The sequence below is a fragment of the Macrotis lagotis genome, chromosome X, assembly GCF_037893015.1.
Source record: "Macrotis lagotis isolate mMagLag1 chromosome X, bilby.v1.9.chrom.fasta, whole genome shotgun sequence".
NCBI lineage: Eukaryota > Metazoa > Chordata > Mammalia > Peramelemorphia > Peramelidae > Macrotis > Macrotis lagotis.
This window is the reverse complement of record NC_133666.1, coordinates 672,745,820-672,762,179: the sequence shown is the minus strand read 5'-3', so window position 1 is coordinate 672,762,179 and position 16,360 is coordinate 672,745,820. Positions and strand designations below refer to the sequence as shown.

The following is a 16,360-nucleotide window of genomic DNA, read 5'->3' as shown; positions in this document are numbered from 1 at the left end:
TTTAAGTTCTGGGAAGTTTGAAGGCGGTGTTCTGCTTTTAGGTAATATGGTCTGACTGAAAGATTTGACTTAAGAAAAACCACAGCATCATAGATTCAGGGATGGAAGGGACCTTAGGGATCTCCTAGTCCATCTGTCATTTTATAGAAGAGGAAATGGAAAAATGGGAAGGTGCTATCTTATCCAGGGTCCCAGCTGGTATGTGAGGGCAAGACTTGAGCCCAAGCTCCTCCTGGTTGTGCAGCTGGTCCTCTAGCCCCATCTTTCTGCTGTGAAGATTTGGACTGGTACCGAGAGAGCTAAGAAATCATCAACAAATTGACAAACCCTATTTAAACAAACTCTTTCAAACTTCTGAAGCTTGGGATGAGAGGTCAGTCCCCTGTCTTTCTTTGACCAAGTGTCCTGGTATCTGTGTCCTCTGTGACTTAGGACAGGGAAACTTGATGCTGGGGCTCAGGGAGTTGAGTTTGAAGAAATGTAAGACCTGTAACAAGGTAGGGCAGCCAGAATCTGGGCTACTGGATGCTGAAATTTAGAAGGCCTCAACAGCATTATTTTGAGGTGTATGTCCTCCTGGGAAGGTGTACCTCCTTCCCCTGGCTCCCTTCCCCCTGCCCCTTCAGCAGTGACCAGTCATTCAGCAATAGAAATCTTGAGGTATCCCAAGTCAAGTTTTCTTTCCCTCTTTGCTAGTCACCCCCTATGAGACTTCCACTCTCATCTCTTTGCCCCAAGAGTAAGACATCGTTGTTATGTTTCTAAGAAGAAAAAGGCAAAGGCTGATGGGTGGCTGAGAACAGAATGGTCCTCTTGGGCAGGGGGTCCTTCTGGGAGACTGCAAAGTGGACATCATTATCTCTCTGTTTTCCTCTAGGCTCTTACAGCAGCATCTCAAGGTCTGCTCAACTGTGGGGTCTACGGTTGGACACAGCACAGATTCCACAGACTCAGGAGGGAGGCCCGGAGGGACGCGGACACCCAGACTCCCCTGCTACGCTCCCAGAAAAGGTTTTACACTGGTGGTCTAGCTGCCCTACAGTCTAGACCTACGCCAGCAGCTGCTGCTTCCACTGTCCTCTGAAACTTGGGAGGAACTGGGGCCACCAAGGCAGGGACACTGCAGAACTGTACCCTGGTGCAGTGATGGTGAGGACCGCCCTGGGATCCTGCCACTAGGAACTGCTTGGACCGCTGGTTATCCCTGGTCTTTGTCCTCCCTTTCCAGTCCTCCAAGCATTTCAGACTTCAGAGGATTATTACTTTTGAAGGCTAGAAAATAGTGACTTTGGTTTGTTATCGGTTGGTAGAATCTCTTCTCAGTTATATCCCCCCTTCTGTCACCATTCATTTCTACTTGTAAAGATCTCAGTTCAAGGAAATGAGCCCACCCTCAACTCCAGGAATGGCTATTATTATCTCAGGAAGGTTCAGAATTGTGGGACTCTCTTTTGGAAACAATAAACCCCCAGATGATTATTTATAAATGTTATTCTTGGATGTGAGGAGGAATAAACATTTACTTCCTCTAACACCTTGTCTGAGAGTGACCACAACAAAAACTTGAATTCCTTTGCCCTTTTTTTGGGGGGGGGGGTTAGTCAGGAAGCTCTGGAAAAAACAAAGAAGGTCAAGATTGACCCCAACCTCAACTTTTTCTGGAAATAAGGGCTATCGAGTATTCTTCTATTTTCTTATTCACTCTCTTCTGAGGTTTGACCAGTCTCTCAAAATCAGCACATGGGAGGCAGCTAGGTGGCGCAGTGGATAGAGCACCGGCCCTGGAGTCAGGAGGACCTGAGTTCAAATTTGAACTCAGACACTTAACAATTTCCTAGCTGTGTGGCCTTGGGCAAATCACTTAATCCCAATGCTTTGCAAAAACTAAAAACTAAAAAAAAAAAAAAAAAAAAATGATTGAATAATCCAGATGGCTCCCAGATCTATATATCCTTCCCTAATGTCCCTCCTGTGCTATAGACCACCATCACTTCTAGGACCCCTCCTCTACCAGGCACTGGCTCATCTCCCCTCTCCATCCCCATCTCTCTTGCTCTTTCCCCCACTCCTGAAAGAAGGAGGTGTTTTTGGATTTTGCCCTCGAGGCTAGGGAACTTCCAGTGTGGAAATCCAGGCAGGTTGGTCTATCATTTCAGAGACCTGGGCTGCAAGGGACCCCAGAAGCCATGGATTTCAATCTCCTCACCTTACAGATGAAGAAACTGAGGGAGGAGACATGACTTGCCCAAGGTGACCTAATTGTTAAATCTCAGAGATGGGAAAGAAAACCCCAGACCCTTCCACTTCAGAACTGGCCGTCTTTACATTTGACCCTCCTCTACCAACTGTCTATTATTAAAGATTGGCCTGAAAGGTGGAGCCCAGTTGTTTATTGAATGTTAGCATAGTGTTGGCACTTAGTAGATGCTAAATAAATATTTTTGACTGTGAGCTTAGTGGTGGTACATAGTAGGTGCTTAATAAATGTCTGTTGACTGTTAGCATAGTGCTAGTACATAGTGGGCGGTAAAGAAATGTTTTTGACTGTGAGCACAGTGCCGGCACATAGTAGGTGCTAAATAAATATTTGTTGGCTGTGAGCATAGTGCCAGCACATAGTGGGTGCTTAATAATGTCTGTCGACAGCATAGTGCTGGCCCATAATAGGTGCTAAATAAGTGTTTTTGACCCTGGGCATAGTGCTGGCACATAGTGGGTGCTAAATAAATGTTTTTGATTGTGAGCATAGTGCTGCCACATAACAGATGCTAAGTAAATTTTGACCATGGGCATAGGGCTGGCACATAGTAGGTGCTAAGTGAATGTTTGTTGATTGAAGCAAAGTAGCTGTGCCTCCTGAGTGGCTCACTATGATGACAAGGCTGGATGTGGGTCTGGCCCATCCTCTCTGTCCACTCTACGGCACTGACTCTCGCTCTGTGTGGACCCTGTCTCTGTTTTGTCCTGACTTCCCCTTGCGTTCAGGGATCGTTTCCGCTTCATCTCTGTATCCATCCCACAGTGTGGGGCAGCCCGTCGCATCTCTTGGATCCCTTCTCAGAGCCAAATTTTTAAAAAATTAAAGACAAATGAGAATAGCTAGGTGGCACAGCAGATAGAACACTGGCCCTGCGGTCAGGAGGACCTGAATTCAAATCCAGATTTAGACACATGATGTATACTAGCTGTGTGACCTTGGGCAAGTTACTCAACCCCTTTGCCTTGCCCCCTGCCCCCCCCCAAAAAAATTAAAGGCAATGCTAGAATTCAGTTAGAAGTTAGGAAAGATATAGATGCCATTTTTATGCCATCCCACCCCCATCCAAAGTCACATGTCCCCTTCTTCTCCCTGAAATCTATCCACAGACCAGGCCACCTGGTTCAATCTCCTCATTTTACAGAGAAGGAAACTGCAGCAAGTAGGGTCCTAGATGGGATCTCAGTCCTTGGATTCCGGTGCTCTAGAAAGACCTTAGCCAGAACACAGAAAGTGCCTGATAAATGCTTGTGGATTAGAATACTATTCCCTTGTCTTCAAATAGGTGAATAAATAATAATAAAAGCTAATGTTTATATGGTGTTTTAAGGTTTGTACAGTATTTTACTAATCTCTCTGTTTATACTCTAAATGAGCCTATGAACTAAGAGGCAACGCTATCTCTATTTTGCAGATAAGGAAAGCAATGAAGACAGAGGTTAAAGTGACTCGTTCAGGGTCATGCGGCCAGTGAATCTCTGAGGCAGGATTTGAATTCAGGTTTTTTTCTGACTCCAGTGGGAAGCTAGGTCGAGAGCAGGAAGACTCTTCTTTCTGCATTCAAATCTGACCTCAGACATTTACTAGCTGTGCGATCCTGAACAAGTCACTGCACCCTGTTTGCCTCAGTTTCCTCATCTGTCAAATGAGCTGGAAAAGGAAATGACCAACCATTCCAGCATCTTTGCAATAAAAAGCAAACAAACCCAAATGGGCCCATGAAGAACTGAACTGAACTTCTAGCCTCCAGACCCAGTCGTGGACCACCTAGCTAAAGGTCTGAATTGAATTGAAAACCCTGTCAGTCGCCTCTACCCCCATGGTCTGAATAGGATTTTGGTGGAAGTGATATTCATTCATTTTTAATTACAAAAGAAATTGGAAGCATTACTATCTTCTTAGTAGAACCTGGTTCCTCGGGGAGAGGTTGGAGGCTGCGGGTGGGTGGCCTTGACCGCTCCTGGATTCTTGCAAGCTCTTCTAGAAAGGAAGGGGCCCTATGAAGCCCTGGGGCTCATGCCTATCCAACCTCTCTGCCCATTGAACTATCCAGCTCTTTGACCTGGGCCTCCTCTATCTTGCAATACAAACAAATCCCCAAAAAGGTAATGGATATGATCATCAAGGCAATGATCATCAGGAACCAGAGCCCGGGAGAGAGCTTCTGGTACGTGACCCTGACCTGGGGGGTGGGACCACTGTCCAGGCTGCCGCCTTGGCCTGGGAGTTCACATGTGGGCGGGTCATAGCCAAAGTCACAGTGACAGTTTTTGAAGTTGTTGCAGACCCCCCTCTCGTGACATTTGATCACTTCACAGTTATAGTGGAGCATGGTCTTGATATCCAGGCACGACTGGTTGATACAGATCTTCTGGGGGCCACATGAGGTGCCATCCTTCACCAAGCCACCATTGGGGACATCTGGGGCATTGTGAAGATCTGCCCCCCAACACCACCCATCTTCCACGAGGAACTGGATGAGAGCATGGTGGCTCTTTATATGGGGAAGCCTCTGGACGTTCTCACAGTATAAGCTCCCACACATGATGTCCTTGGGTTGGCACTTCACAAAGACCTTGACTGACCCTTGCCACTTGCTGCCACAGTTCCCAAACCGGTCCCCCTTGGTGTTCATGAGATAGCAGTGGGCTGGGGCGGCTCTGGAGCCCTCACCAAACACCTCCACACACTGTTTCTCCAGGCTCCTACACCGCCCCTGGTAGCAGTAACCTTCTACCTGGCATGGGGTGCCATCTTGTTTGTAGGTGTCGGGCTGGCACCACATGGAGGTGCCATTACAGTATTCGGGAAGGTCACACTCATCCATGCTGGGACGACAGAGCGTGGTTGCTTTTGTAAACCTGCATTTTCTACAGCACGACCCAAAAGCACAGTCAGAGCCTGGTTTCAGTTGACACGAGGGCAGGCAGCATGGGTCTTTTTGACACTCTAGGACATTTCCACAGTCGCATTCTTCCCCTTCCTCCACAAGCCTGTTGCCGCAGTACTGCTTTCCAAATGGGCTCCTGGGCTCGGGCTTGTTGAATAGGCAGCTGCCTTGGTTCCTGGCCAGCATCTCATAGAAGTTTTCCACACTACAGTTGCTGAAGCTCCCCTCCAGGGGAACAGAACTGTGCATTGAACAGGGGGGCAAGGTGGCACAGGTGCAGCCTGGATGATCGTGCCTTAGACCCAAGTTATGGCTCAGCTCATGGGCCAGGAGGGCCGCAAACCGAGGCACATCTTCATGATGGAAGACCTCCACCCCCGTCGTGTTCCCAGAGGTGCAGAGGCTCCCCACAAAAGCCTGACCTTGGTGGCTCCCAAGATCCTGCCCAGTGACCAGGTGAGCAACATCATGCCTGGCCCTTTTGGAGAGTTCTGCAGCTTGCCATTGGCTAAAGTCATAGAGAGTTTCCTGAAGGTCCCACGAGATCTGGACTAGGTCCCTCTCAGACCAGATCTCCACCCCAGCCAACACTACTTCCAGTTTGAGCTGCATCATGTATTGGTTGACCAAGGCAAGGACGTCCAAGAGGGTCTGAGTGGTCGTGGTCACATTGCTGTCCCACATCTGGAACCGCCTGTTGTCCACCACTAGGAAGACCTCCAAGTACTTGGTGTGTGACCAGGCATAGGGGAAGTGTGTTGAGGAGAGTTCCATTGGGTTGAGGCCTTTACTGCTCACCCAACTTTCCCTTTCCTTGACCCCACAGACATCACGTGATACCTTAGACAAACGATACACAGCATGTTCAAATTTTTTGGAGGATTTGACTGGTAGGATGCCAAAGGCAATGGTCTGGATGATTAGGATGCCCTTGAGCCCTGAGCAGGTGCTGATGGATGCAAATGACCCCTGGTCACCCACGAGGTACCCATCATAGTAGCAATCATCTTGGATAAAAGGCATGTCCAGACCTGGGATCCCACTGGAGTAGGTATAGACGGGGAAATTCTGGACAGAGAGCCCTCTTTTCTGCTTCAGGCTAATGACGTGCCATCTCCCTTTCATATGGAAGGAGTAGTACAGCTTCTCTGGATGGATTTTTCTTCTCCAACTCATCAGACTCCTGGGGATGATGATTTCATAGAAAGAAAAATACACTGATTTCTGAATGCAGAGCATGTCTGGAAGGAAGACCTCCATCAACAGCAAGAAAACCCCCAACTTGCCATGGACCAGAGTGGATCCGAACCCCAAACTTTCCATCTGGGGAGCCCTGGATGGAAACTCTGTCTCCTATTCATCCATGGCCCCTTAACTCTCTAGGAGGGAGCATACTTGGAGACACAGCCACAGATACGATGTGAAAGAAGCAGTTAGTGATGTCCTTCCGCCCCAGAGGACCAGCCCCTGGTCCTATGGGTGATGTAGTCCTATCTCACCCTCCCCACCCAATCTCTACAATCTTCCTGCAGAGAAGTTGCCTCTTACCCTGCCCAGAGAACCCCTATGATAGGGTCTGATTTTGTGATATTTCCATGGTAACAGCAGCCCCAGGGCTTTGGGGATCTCTTCCCTGAATGAGGTCTTTTTGTCCTTACAGTGGGGGGTCTTACCACAGCACCCTAATCAAGGGATGGGCCTCATCCTCTCCACATCCCTGGGAACCATGGAAAACCCCTCCCCCAACCCTTAGCCATCCGTTACTCTGCTGGCTTTGAATCCAAGAGTTCCAGAGGAGGGGGGGGCCACAGGTCTGTGTGGGTGGGACCCAGTGCTCTGCTCTATTTCCTAAAGTAAGACTATTCCCTGATCCATTATGTTTCTGTCTCGGGCTCATGGCCTCCTCTCTGGACCATCGATGGACTAATGACCTTGGACCTTGTTTAAACCAGAGCTGGCTGGCCACATGCTATGGGCTTCAAAGCAAGGAAATGACTGCCTCCCTCTCCCACTCTCTCCTCTGCCCCTCTGACTCTGTTCCAGACCAAGAGCTGGGAAAGACTCCAGAAAGCACGCCTTGCTTGTCTCCCAACACTTAGCATGGCGGCTGGTGCACAGTAGGTGCTTACTAAATGTTATTGGCCGGCGCATAGGAGATACTTAATAAGGGCTTATTGGCTGGCGGAGAGTAGGTGCTTTATAAATGCTTCTTGGCTGCTGTAGGCACTGGATAAGTGCTTTCTGATTGGCACATAATAGGTGCTTAATATGTGCTTCTTGACTATCTAATGAGAGATTGACCAATGAGAGCATGTGCAGTGTGCTCTGCCTGCTGCAATGCCCCACGTCCTTTCTGCAGGTTCTGTTTCCAGGCAAGCATCAATGGGGAGCCCTGCTCTCCACTTCAGAGCAAGTGCAGGTATTCTGTTTCCCCTGACTCTGTGGGGAGACTTTTTTTTTGCAAGGCAGTAGGGTTAAGTGACTTGCTCAAGACCACACAGCTAGGTCATTATTAAGTGTCTGAGTCCAGATTTGAACTCATCCCCTGCTGACTCCAGGGCCGGTGCTCTATTCACTGCGCCACCTAGCTACCCCCAAGAGGAGACTTTTTGATTGGTCACTGTGTCAGAACTGCTCATACAAAACAGCCCAGGGACTCAACCTTTCCCCTTTCCTCCTTGACTATGCTGTAGAATACAGAAGGATGAACTTCTTGTGGTCCTCTGAAGGGGGAATGACTTTGGCTCCTCTCTCGCCGAGAGTCACCATGAAGCTGGTGAGGACCTGGCCTCCTACAGAGGCATCTGTCTTCCTGTCTGTATCTTCTTCACTGTGTTACCTGGCCTTGTGAAATTCTGAAAGGTCCAGGAACTGGAATCCATACCGGAGCTTGCTGATGGTTGAACAGCTGCTCCAAGGAGTAACCCAAGGGAGAAGTCCAGTAAAGGGTTCACCATGAGCAAAGACTGGACTCTATGAATCCATTCTGAATTCCATTCTGAAATGAGACCCCTCTCCCCAGGGACCCACATAGTAGAGAGGGGCATGTGCATGGTGTTGGAGAAAATGTTTCTAGTGCCTCTGCTCTTGCTCGGTCTTCTCAGCAAATATAATAGCTATTAGAGTAGAATTGATGAACAAAGTCACTATTCACTGGGTTAGCCAATGAACTGGAGAGATACTAAATAATTACTGAATGATATTGGAGAGAATACTCTAGAATGGAAACCATCACATGGAAATCTCATTGGGAAAATCACATAAGACAATCACACTTGGAAGAAATTAAATCATCCTTACTTCCTCCAAAAATCCTGAAGGGGAAGAATAACCATCTCTCTAGGGATCAATTCAACAATGGAAATGGAAATTGGGCTTAGGTCCCCCAGGTTCTTTATGCTATATTTGTAAAATAGACAATATTTGTTTCAAGATAAAAAGCTAAATAGTTCCATTATCATTCTCTCTCTCTCTCTCTCTCTCTCTCTCTCTCTCTCTCTCTCTCTCTCTCTCTCTCTCACACACACACACACACACACACACACACACACACGCTTTTATGGAAAATGAATCTTTTATCATCAGGATCCAGAATTGGTCCCTGTAATTAATCTAGTTCAGCTATCTCAGTTTTCATTTACATTCTCTGTCATCATTATATATACCCTGTTTTCTTGTTTCTGTTTTCTCCCCTTTGCATCAGTTTATAGAAAGTTTCTATGAATTCTTCATAGTTTCATTTCTGACAGAGCAATAATTATAGGTTCTAGATTTAAAACTGGCAGAAAGTTCAATGCCTCATTTTACTGATGAAATTAAGTGACTTATTCAAAGTCATCCTAGGTCCTCTGACTCCAAATCTAGTAGTTTTTCCTCTGGATCATGACTCAGTTGCACCCATGCACCAGTTTGTTCAGTCAGTCTTTCCCTAGATGGTGGGCATCCATATTTCCTTTTTTTGTTGTTATTCAGTCATTTTCCATCATGGTGACTTTTGGTGATCCTATTTGGTGTTTTCTTGGCAAAGTACTGGAGTAGTTTGCCATTTCCTTCTCCAAATCATTTTATAGATGAGGAAACTGAGGCAAAATAGAGTGAATTGACTTGCCTTCATACTGATAAGGTCTGAGGCTGGATTTGAACTCAGATCCTCCTGACTCCAGGCCTATTGGCTTCATAGAATTATTTCTTTGAATTTGCCACATGCAATTTTTCCCAAGCATGAAATATACATAATCCCATATCCCACAAATATTATTTGATAACTCTTGAGAGAAAACTTTATGTTTTAATTCAAGAAAAACATTTTCCTTTGCTATTGTGTAGTATGGGTATTTTGGCCACAGTACAAAGTATTATCTAGGTAGCTAATTAGATAGTGGACAGAATCAGGAAGATCCAAAATCAAATCCTTCTTCAGACTCTTACTGGTTCTGTGACTCTGGGCAAGTCACTCTCCCAGATTCTATTTCCTCATCTGTAAAATGAGGGGTGATGGTAACACTTGACTTTACAAGGTTCTTGTGAGAATCAAATGTGATCGCATAATTATAGCTATTACTATCTCATTTTATTTTTATTTAAGAGAATGATATGTTTTGCAGTTTTTAAAATTAAACCAATTTGCTGACTACTTTTTAAAAAAATTACATTTTTCCACTTGCATGTCGAAACGATTTTTAATATATTTTTTAAAAAGTTGAGATCCAAATTCTCTCTCTCCATCCCTCCTATACCTCCTCCTTGAGAAGGCAATCAATTTATTATAGATTAAACATGTGCACAACAACAACTAAAAAAAACACAACTGGAGCACTGACCCTGGAGTCAGGAGACTAAATAATGACCTAGCTGTGTGACCTTGGGCAAGTCACTTAAGCCCCTTTTGTCTTGCAAAAATCAAACAAAAACCAAAAACAACTCAACAACAACAGAGAAAAATAAAGTTTAAAAAAAATGGATTCAGACTTGATTTCTCTCAGGGCTAATACAATTTATCATTTTTATTTATCATTTTAATTCTTTTGGAATTACCTTGGATTAATGCATTGCTGCAAGTTGCTAAATCATTCATAGTTGATTGTTACATAATAATGCTGTTACTGTGTAGACTTAATTCTGGTTCTGCTCACTTTACTTTGTATCAATTCATGTAAGTCTCTTCCAGTTTTTTCTGAAATCATCCTGCTCATCATTTCTTATTTCATAATAGCATTCCATGGCAATCATATACCCCAGTTAATGGGCATCCCCTAAAATTTTCAATTATTTCAATTATTTGCCAAAACAAAACATATAGGACCTTTTCTTTTTTCTTTGATCTCTTTGGATTACAGACCTATACTGGATCAAAGGATGAGCATAGTTTGATACCCCTTTGGACATAGTTTCAAATTACTCTCTAGAGTAACCGTATTGGTTCACAACTCCAACAATGCATTGGTGTCCCAATTTTCCTACATCCCCTCCAATATTTGTCATTTCCTCTTTCTGTCACATTAGCCAATTTGGTAGGTGTGAGGTGGTGCCTCAGTTTTTTAAATTATCATTCCTCTAATCAGTAGAGTATTTTTTCATATGACTAGAGATAGCTTTGATTTCATCTTCTGATAACTGTCAGTTCATATCATTTGACTATTTATTGAATATGGAATGACTCATATTCCTGTGAATTTAATTTTCTAAATAGTTGAGAAATGAGATCTTTATCAGAGAAAGTTTCTCTAAAATGCCCCCCCCCAATTTCCTGTTTTCTTTCTAATCTTGGTGGCATTACATTTGTTTCTGCCAAACCTTATTAATTTTTTTAAAAAAATGTAAATAGTATGTTTCTATTCACTTTAATTTTTTTATTTTTGGGGGGGGGAAGGGGCAAGGCAATAGGATTAAGTGACTTGCCCAGGGTCACACAGCTAGGTAATTATTAAGTGTCTGAGGTCAGATTTGAACTCCTCTTGACACCAGGCTGGTGCTCTATCTATTGCATTGCCTAGCTACCCCCAAACCTTATTAATTTAATGTATTCAAAATAATTTATTTTACATCTCATAATGCTTTCTCTTTTTTGGTCCTAAATTCTTCATTTATCCATAGATCTGACAAGTCAACTCCATACTCTCCTAATTTGTTTATGGAATCACTCTTTATGTCTAAATCCATTTAGTTATTGGGTATATATCTAATTTCTGTCAATTGCTTTCCAGTTTTCCCAGCATTTTTTGTCAGATAGTGGGTTCTTGCCCCAAAAGCTGGGTTCTTTAGGCTTATCAAATTATTTTGTGTCACCCTAATCGATTCCACTGATCACCACACTATTTCTTAGTATGCCATTATTTTGTGATTACTGCTTAGTATTTATAGTTTGAAATCTGGTATCTTATTTGACAATCTTCCTTCACTTTTTTTCATTTTCCCCCTTAATATTCTTGACCTTTTTGTTCTTCCAGATGAATTTTGTTATTATTTTTTCTAGCTCTATAAAATAATTTTTGGTAGCTTGATTGAAACAGCAGTGAATAAGTAAATAAGTTTGATTAGAATAATCATTTTTCGTTATATTGGCTCAACCTAACCATGAGCAACAACTATTTCTCTAATTATTTAGATCTGACTTCATTTGTGTGAAGCATTTTGAAATTCTCTTCATATTGTTCCTGAGTTTGTCTTGGCAGTTAGACTCTCAAGTATTTTATATTGGCTACAGTTATTTTAAATGGAATTTCTCTTTCTACCTCTTCCTATCAGATTTTGCTGATAATATGTAGAGATGCTGCTGGTTTATGTGGGTTTATTTTATATCCTATGACTTTGCTAAAGTTGTTAATTCAACTAGTTTTTAAGTTTATTCTCTAAGATTTTCTAAATATGCTACCATATCATTGATAGTTTGTTTCCTCTCTTCATATTCTAATTCCTTCAATTTCTTTTTCTTCTCTTATTACTATAACCAACTTTTCTAGTATAATATTGAATAAAAGTGTTGATAATATACATCCTTATTTCTCCCCTGATCCTACTGGAAAAACTTTTAGCTTATCTCCACCATAGATAATACTAGTTGCCTTTAAATAATACTTATCATTGTAAAGAAATTCTCATTTATTTCCGTTCTTTCTTTTTAATAGGATTGAATGTTGTATTTTGTCAAAACCTTTTTTCTGGGCAGCTAGGTGGTGTAGTGGATAAAGCACCGGCCTTGGAGTCAGGAGTACTACCTGGGTTCAAATCTGGTCTAAGACACTTAATAATTACCTAGCTGTGTGGCCTTGGGCAAGCTACTTAACCCCATTTGCCTTGCAAAAACCTAAAAAAAAACCCAAAACAAAAAAAAAAAACCTTTTTTTCTGTATCTTTTGAGATAATTAAATGATTTTTATTGGTTTTGTTATTGATATAGACAATTATGCTGATGTGTTCTTAATATTGAAATAGCTCTTCATTCTTGGCATAAATCTTACTGGTCATAGCCTATGATCTTTGTGTTCTGTTGCTGTGATCCCATTGCTAGAATTGTATTTCAAATTTTTGCATCAGTATTCTTTAGGAAAGTTGGTCTATAGTTTTCTTTCCTTGGTTTTGTTGTTCTTGTTTAGATATCAGCATCATATTTATGTCATGAAAAGAATTTGGTAGGACTTATTTGCCCAGCTTTTAAAATAACATATATTATTAGGATTCATGGTGGTGGCTAGGTGGCACAGTGGATAGAGCACCGGCCCTGGAGTCAGGAGTACCTGAGTTCAAATCCGGCCTCAGACACTTAATAATTACCTAGCTGTGTGGCCTTGGGGAAATCACTTAACCCCATTGCCTTGCAAAAAAACAAACAAACAAAAAAAAAGGATTTAAGGTCTTGGAGATTTTTTTTTTAAGGGAATTCATTTATGAGTTGTTCTATTTCTTATTTTCTAAGATAGGATTTTGAAGATTAACAGAAAAGGAAATAGAATCTTAGAAAATAAGAAAAAAAGAAATTGAACAAGTCATAATGAATTCCCTTAAAAATCAAATGCTATGACCAGTGGGATTTATTTACAATTTATACTTAAATATATATATATTATATGTAATAAATTTACAATTTATTAACAATTATGTCAATTTAATTTATAATTATTTTTAATTTGTTTCCACAGTCCTTTATGGAATGTAATTATTACTGCATTATGATTTGAAAAGGATGCATTCAATATATTTGCTTTTCTGCATTTGGTTCTGAGAAAGTGATCAGTGGACTCTTCTAATTTCTATTTTATACCCTTATTCTAGGATATCAGGGGAATTTTCTTTGATAATTTCTTAAAATATGATATCTAAACTTTTTGTATCATAGTTTTTAAGTAGTTCAATAATTCTTATATTTTCTCTTCCTCAACCTACCTTTCAGGTCACTTGTTTTCCCAATGAAATATTCAGTTTCTTCTATTCTTTCATTCTTTGATTCAATTTTATTATAGTTTCTTGATATCTAATGGAGCAAGTAGCTTCCGGTTGCCCAATTCAAATTTTTAAGGAATTATTTACTTCAGTGAACTTTTATCTCCTTTTTCATGTTTCCAATTCTACTTTTTAAGGAGTTCTTTTTTGTTGTTGTTTTTAGGTTTTTTGCAAGGCAAACGGGTTTAAGTGGCTTGCCCAAGGCCACACGGCCGGGTAATTATTAAGTGTCTGAGGCTGGATTTGAACTCAGGTCCTCCTGACTCCAGGGCCGGTGCTCTATCCACTGTGCCACCTAGCCGCCCTTTGGAATTCTTTTCTTCAGTGTATGTTTCTGCCTCTCTTACTATTTCATCAATTCTGTTTTTTTTTAAGGTGCTTTCTGAATTTTTTTTGACTCTTCATAATTTTCTTATATTACATTTCTTTCCTTGAATTTTTCTTCTACTTATCTTTTTAAAATCCTTCAGGATTATAAGGAATTCTTTTGGGGAAGCTGAGACCAGGTCATGTTTTTCTTTGAAGCTTTGCATGTTGGGGCGGCTAGGTGGCGCAATGGATGGAACACCGGCCCTGGAGTCAGGAGTACCTGGGTTCAAATCCGACCTCAGACACTTAATAATTACCCGGCCGTGTGGCCTTGGGCAAGCCACTTAACCCCATTGCCTTGAAAAAAAAATCTAAAAAAAAAAGAAGCTTTGCATGCCGTTGTTTTTACTTGGTTGCATTCTTTTTGAGTTTCTGTTTTGATTTTGTCATCATAGTAATTTTCTTTGTTTCAGTTCTTTTGTTGGCTGTTTGCTCATTTTTCTAGCTTTTTTCTTAACTTAAAACTTCATGTTAAAGTTGGGCTTTGCTACAGGAGTGGAGAGGGCACTGTCTCAGGTTTCATGCCTTTCTTGCTGTTATGGCAGACTGTAGCTTTTAATTCTTCCAAGGCAGTGTGATCCAAGGAGAGGTATGGTCACCATTTTCCTGACCTGTGCTCTGATCTACGAGTGACCATAATCACTCATCTCTTTCCTGAAACTATGATCAGAGTCCCTGCAACTCAACCATCACAAGATCTAGTCAGCTAATGTTTCTATAATATATGGGATTATGTCCTGGGACTCCTAACTAGAACTACATATGGGCAATGTGACAGAGTCCTGTAGACATACCCAGGGTCTCCTGTAGTCTCCCTCTGTTCAGTTGTTTGACCCCCTTAACATCTATGGACTGAGATCTCCCAAAGCTGTTACTGAGTTCCCTTCAAGGTCTGCTGTTGAAGCCTGGTTTGGCCCACTCTGTGAAGTCCTTGTGAGGTCCCAGTCTGACCACTATCTAACTGAGATAGACCTTTCCTACCAATGTCCTAAGTTGTCCTGGACTAGAAAATTATTTTATATTGATCTTTTTATTGGTTTTGCCACTCCAGAATTTGGTTTAAGTTGTTGGAGGAGAATTTGGGAGAGATCCTCTGTCTTTACTCTACCATTTGGTTCTGTCTTCATGATAGCTTCTTTGTAATGTACTTTTGCCTCTTCATTCCTCCCCTTTTACCCCTTTATTTCTATTTGGTATTGGTAAAGAAATAGAGAAGTAACTCAATAGAATAGACTAGACAAGAAAGACTGGCAAATCATGGAACTTAACTACCCAGAATTGAATATGCTTGAAAACAGATTACTTAAGAATGAATGTCCTTCTAAAATGAATAGACAAACAACAAACAAATAAAAAATAAAAAATAAAAGGGTAGCTAGGTGGTACAGTGAATAGAGCACCAGCCCTGGAGTTGGGAGGACCTGAGTTCAAATGCAGCCTCAGACACTTAACAATTACCTAGCTGTGTGACCTTGGGCAAATCACTTAACCCCATTTGCCTTGCAAAAACCTAAAGCAAATAAATAAATAAACAAACAAACAAACAAATAAATAAAATAATGAATCCTATTTGATAAGAATTGTAGGGGAAACTAGAAAGCAATGTGGGAAAAATTAGACTCAGAGCAATCTCTTACACTATATTATTTAGTAAATTAATAATGAATATATGACCTGAATATTAAAGATTAAAGCATAAAAAATGAGAAGAGAAGCAGTAATATATCTTTCACATCTTTTGTTAGAAGGTGTATACTTTTTTGTTTGTTATACTAGGTAGGGTTAAGTGACTTGCCCAAGGTCTCACAAGTAGTAATTATCAAGTGTTTGAGGCAGAATTTGAACTCATATCCTACTGACTCCAGGGCCAGTGCTCTATACACCGTGCCATCTAGCTGTCCCTAGAAGATGTATTCTTAACCAAATAAAGGGTAAAGGAGATAGTAAAAGAGAAAATAAATCATTTTGATGGCACGAAATTGAAAAGCTTCTGCATAAGTAATCCTCAATAGAGAGGTGATCAAAGGATGTGAATAAGTTATACTCAAAAAAATAACCCAAATCAACAAACTATTAATAATAATATGAAGGAATGCTCCAAATCACCATTAATAAGAGAAATGAGAATTTTAAGAACTCTGAGATTTCACTTCACACCCAGAAAATTGGCAAAGATGACAAAAGAAGGAAATAGTCAAGGTTGAAGGAGCTGTGGAAAAATAGACACACTAGTACCTTGTTTTTGGAGCTGTGAATCAGTACAACCATTTTGGAAATTCATATACATATTCAATGACTAATATTTCTGTACCTTTGACCCAGAGATTCTACTATAAGATCCTGATAAAACAAAATCCCAATAAATATCAAAATATTTATAACAACTCTTTTTGTGATAGCAAAGAATT

General features: G+C 41.5%; 2 protein-coding genes across 3 annotated transcripts in view; one reads left to right on the top strand and one right to left on the bottom strand.

Moving 5' to 3' along the window:
• TMEM116 (transmembrane protein 116) overlaps positions 1-12,005 on the top strand; it is a 71,394-nt gene extending 59,389 nt beyond the window's left edge. The window contains exon 11 of one of the 2 annotated variants that reach the window (XM_074205757.1): positions 878-12,005. In XM_074205757.1, the coding sequence (XP_074061858.1) occupies positions 878-1,084 (207 nt within the window). In that variant the 3' untranslated portion in view covers positions 1,085-12,005. The remainder of the gene's footprint in view (positions 1-877) is intronic. The other variant, XM_074205756.1, reaches the window with a different exon arrangement.
• LOC141501615 (disintegrin and metalloproteinase domain-containing protein 1-like) lies at positions 4,067-6,905 on the bottom strand. The gene has a single exon (XM_074205755.1). The coding sequence runs from the start codon at positions 6,468-6,470 to the stop codon at positions 4,278-4,280; it is 2,193 nt and encodes a 730-aa protein (XP_074061856.1). The 5' UTR covers positions 6,471-6,905; the 3' UTR covers positions 4,067-4,277.
• Positions 12,006-16,360: the final 4,355 nt, after the last annotated feature.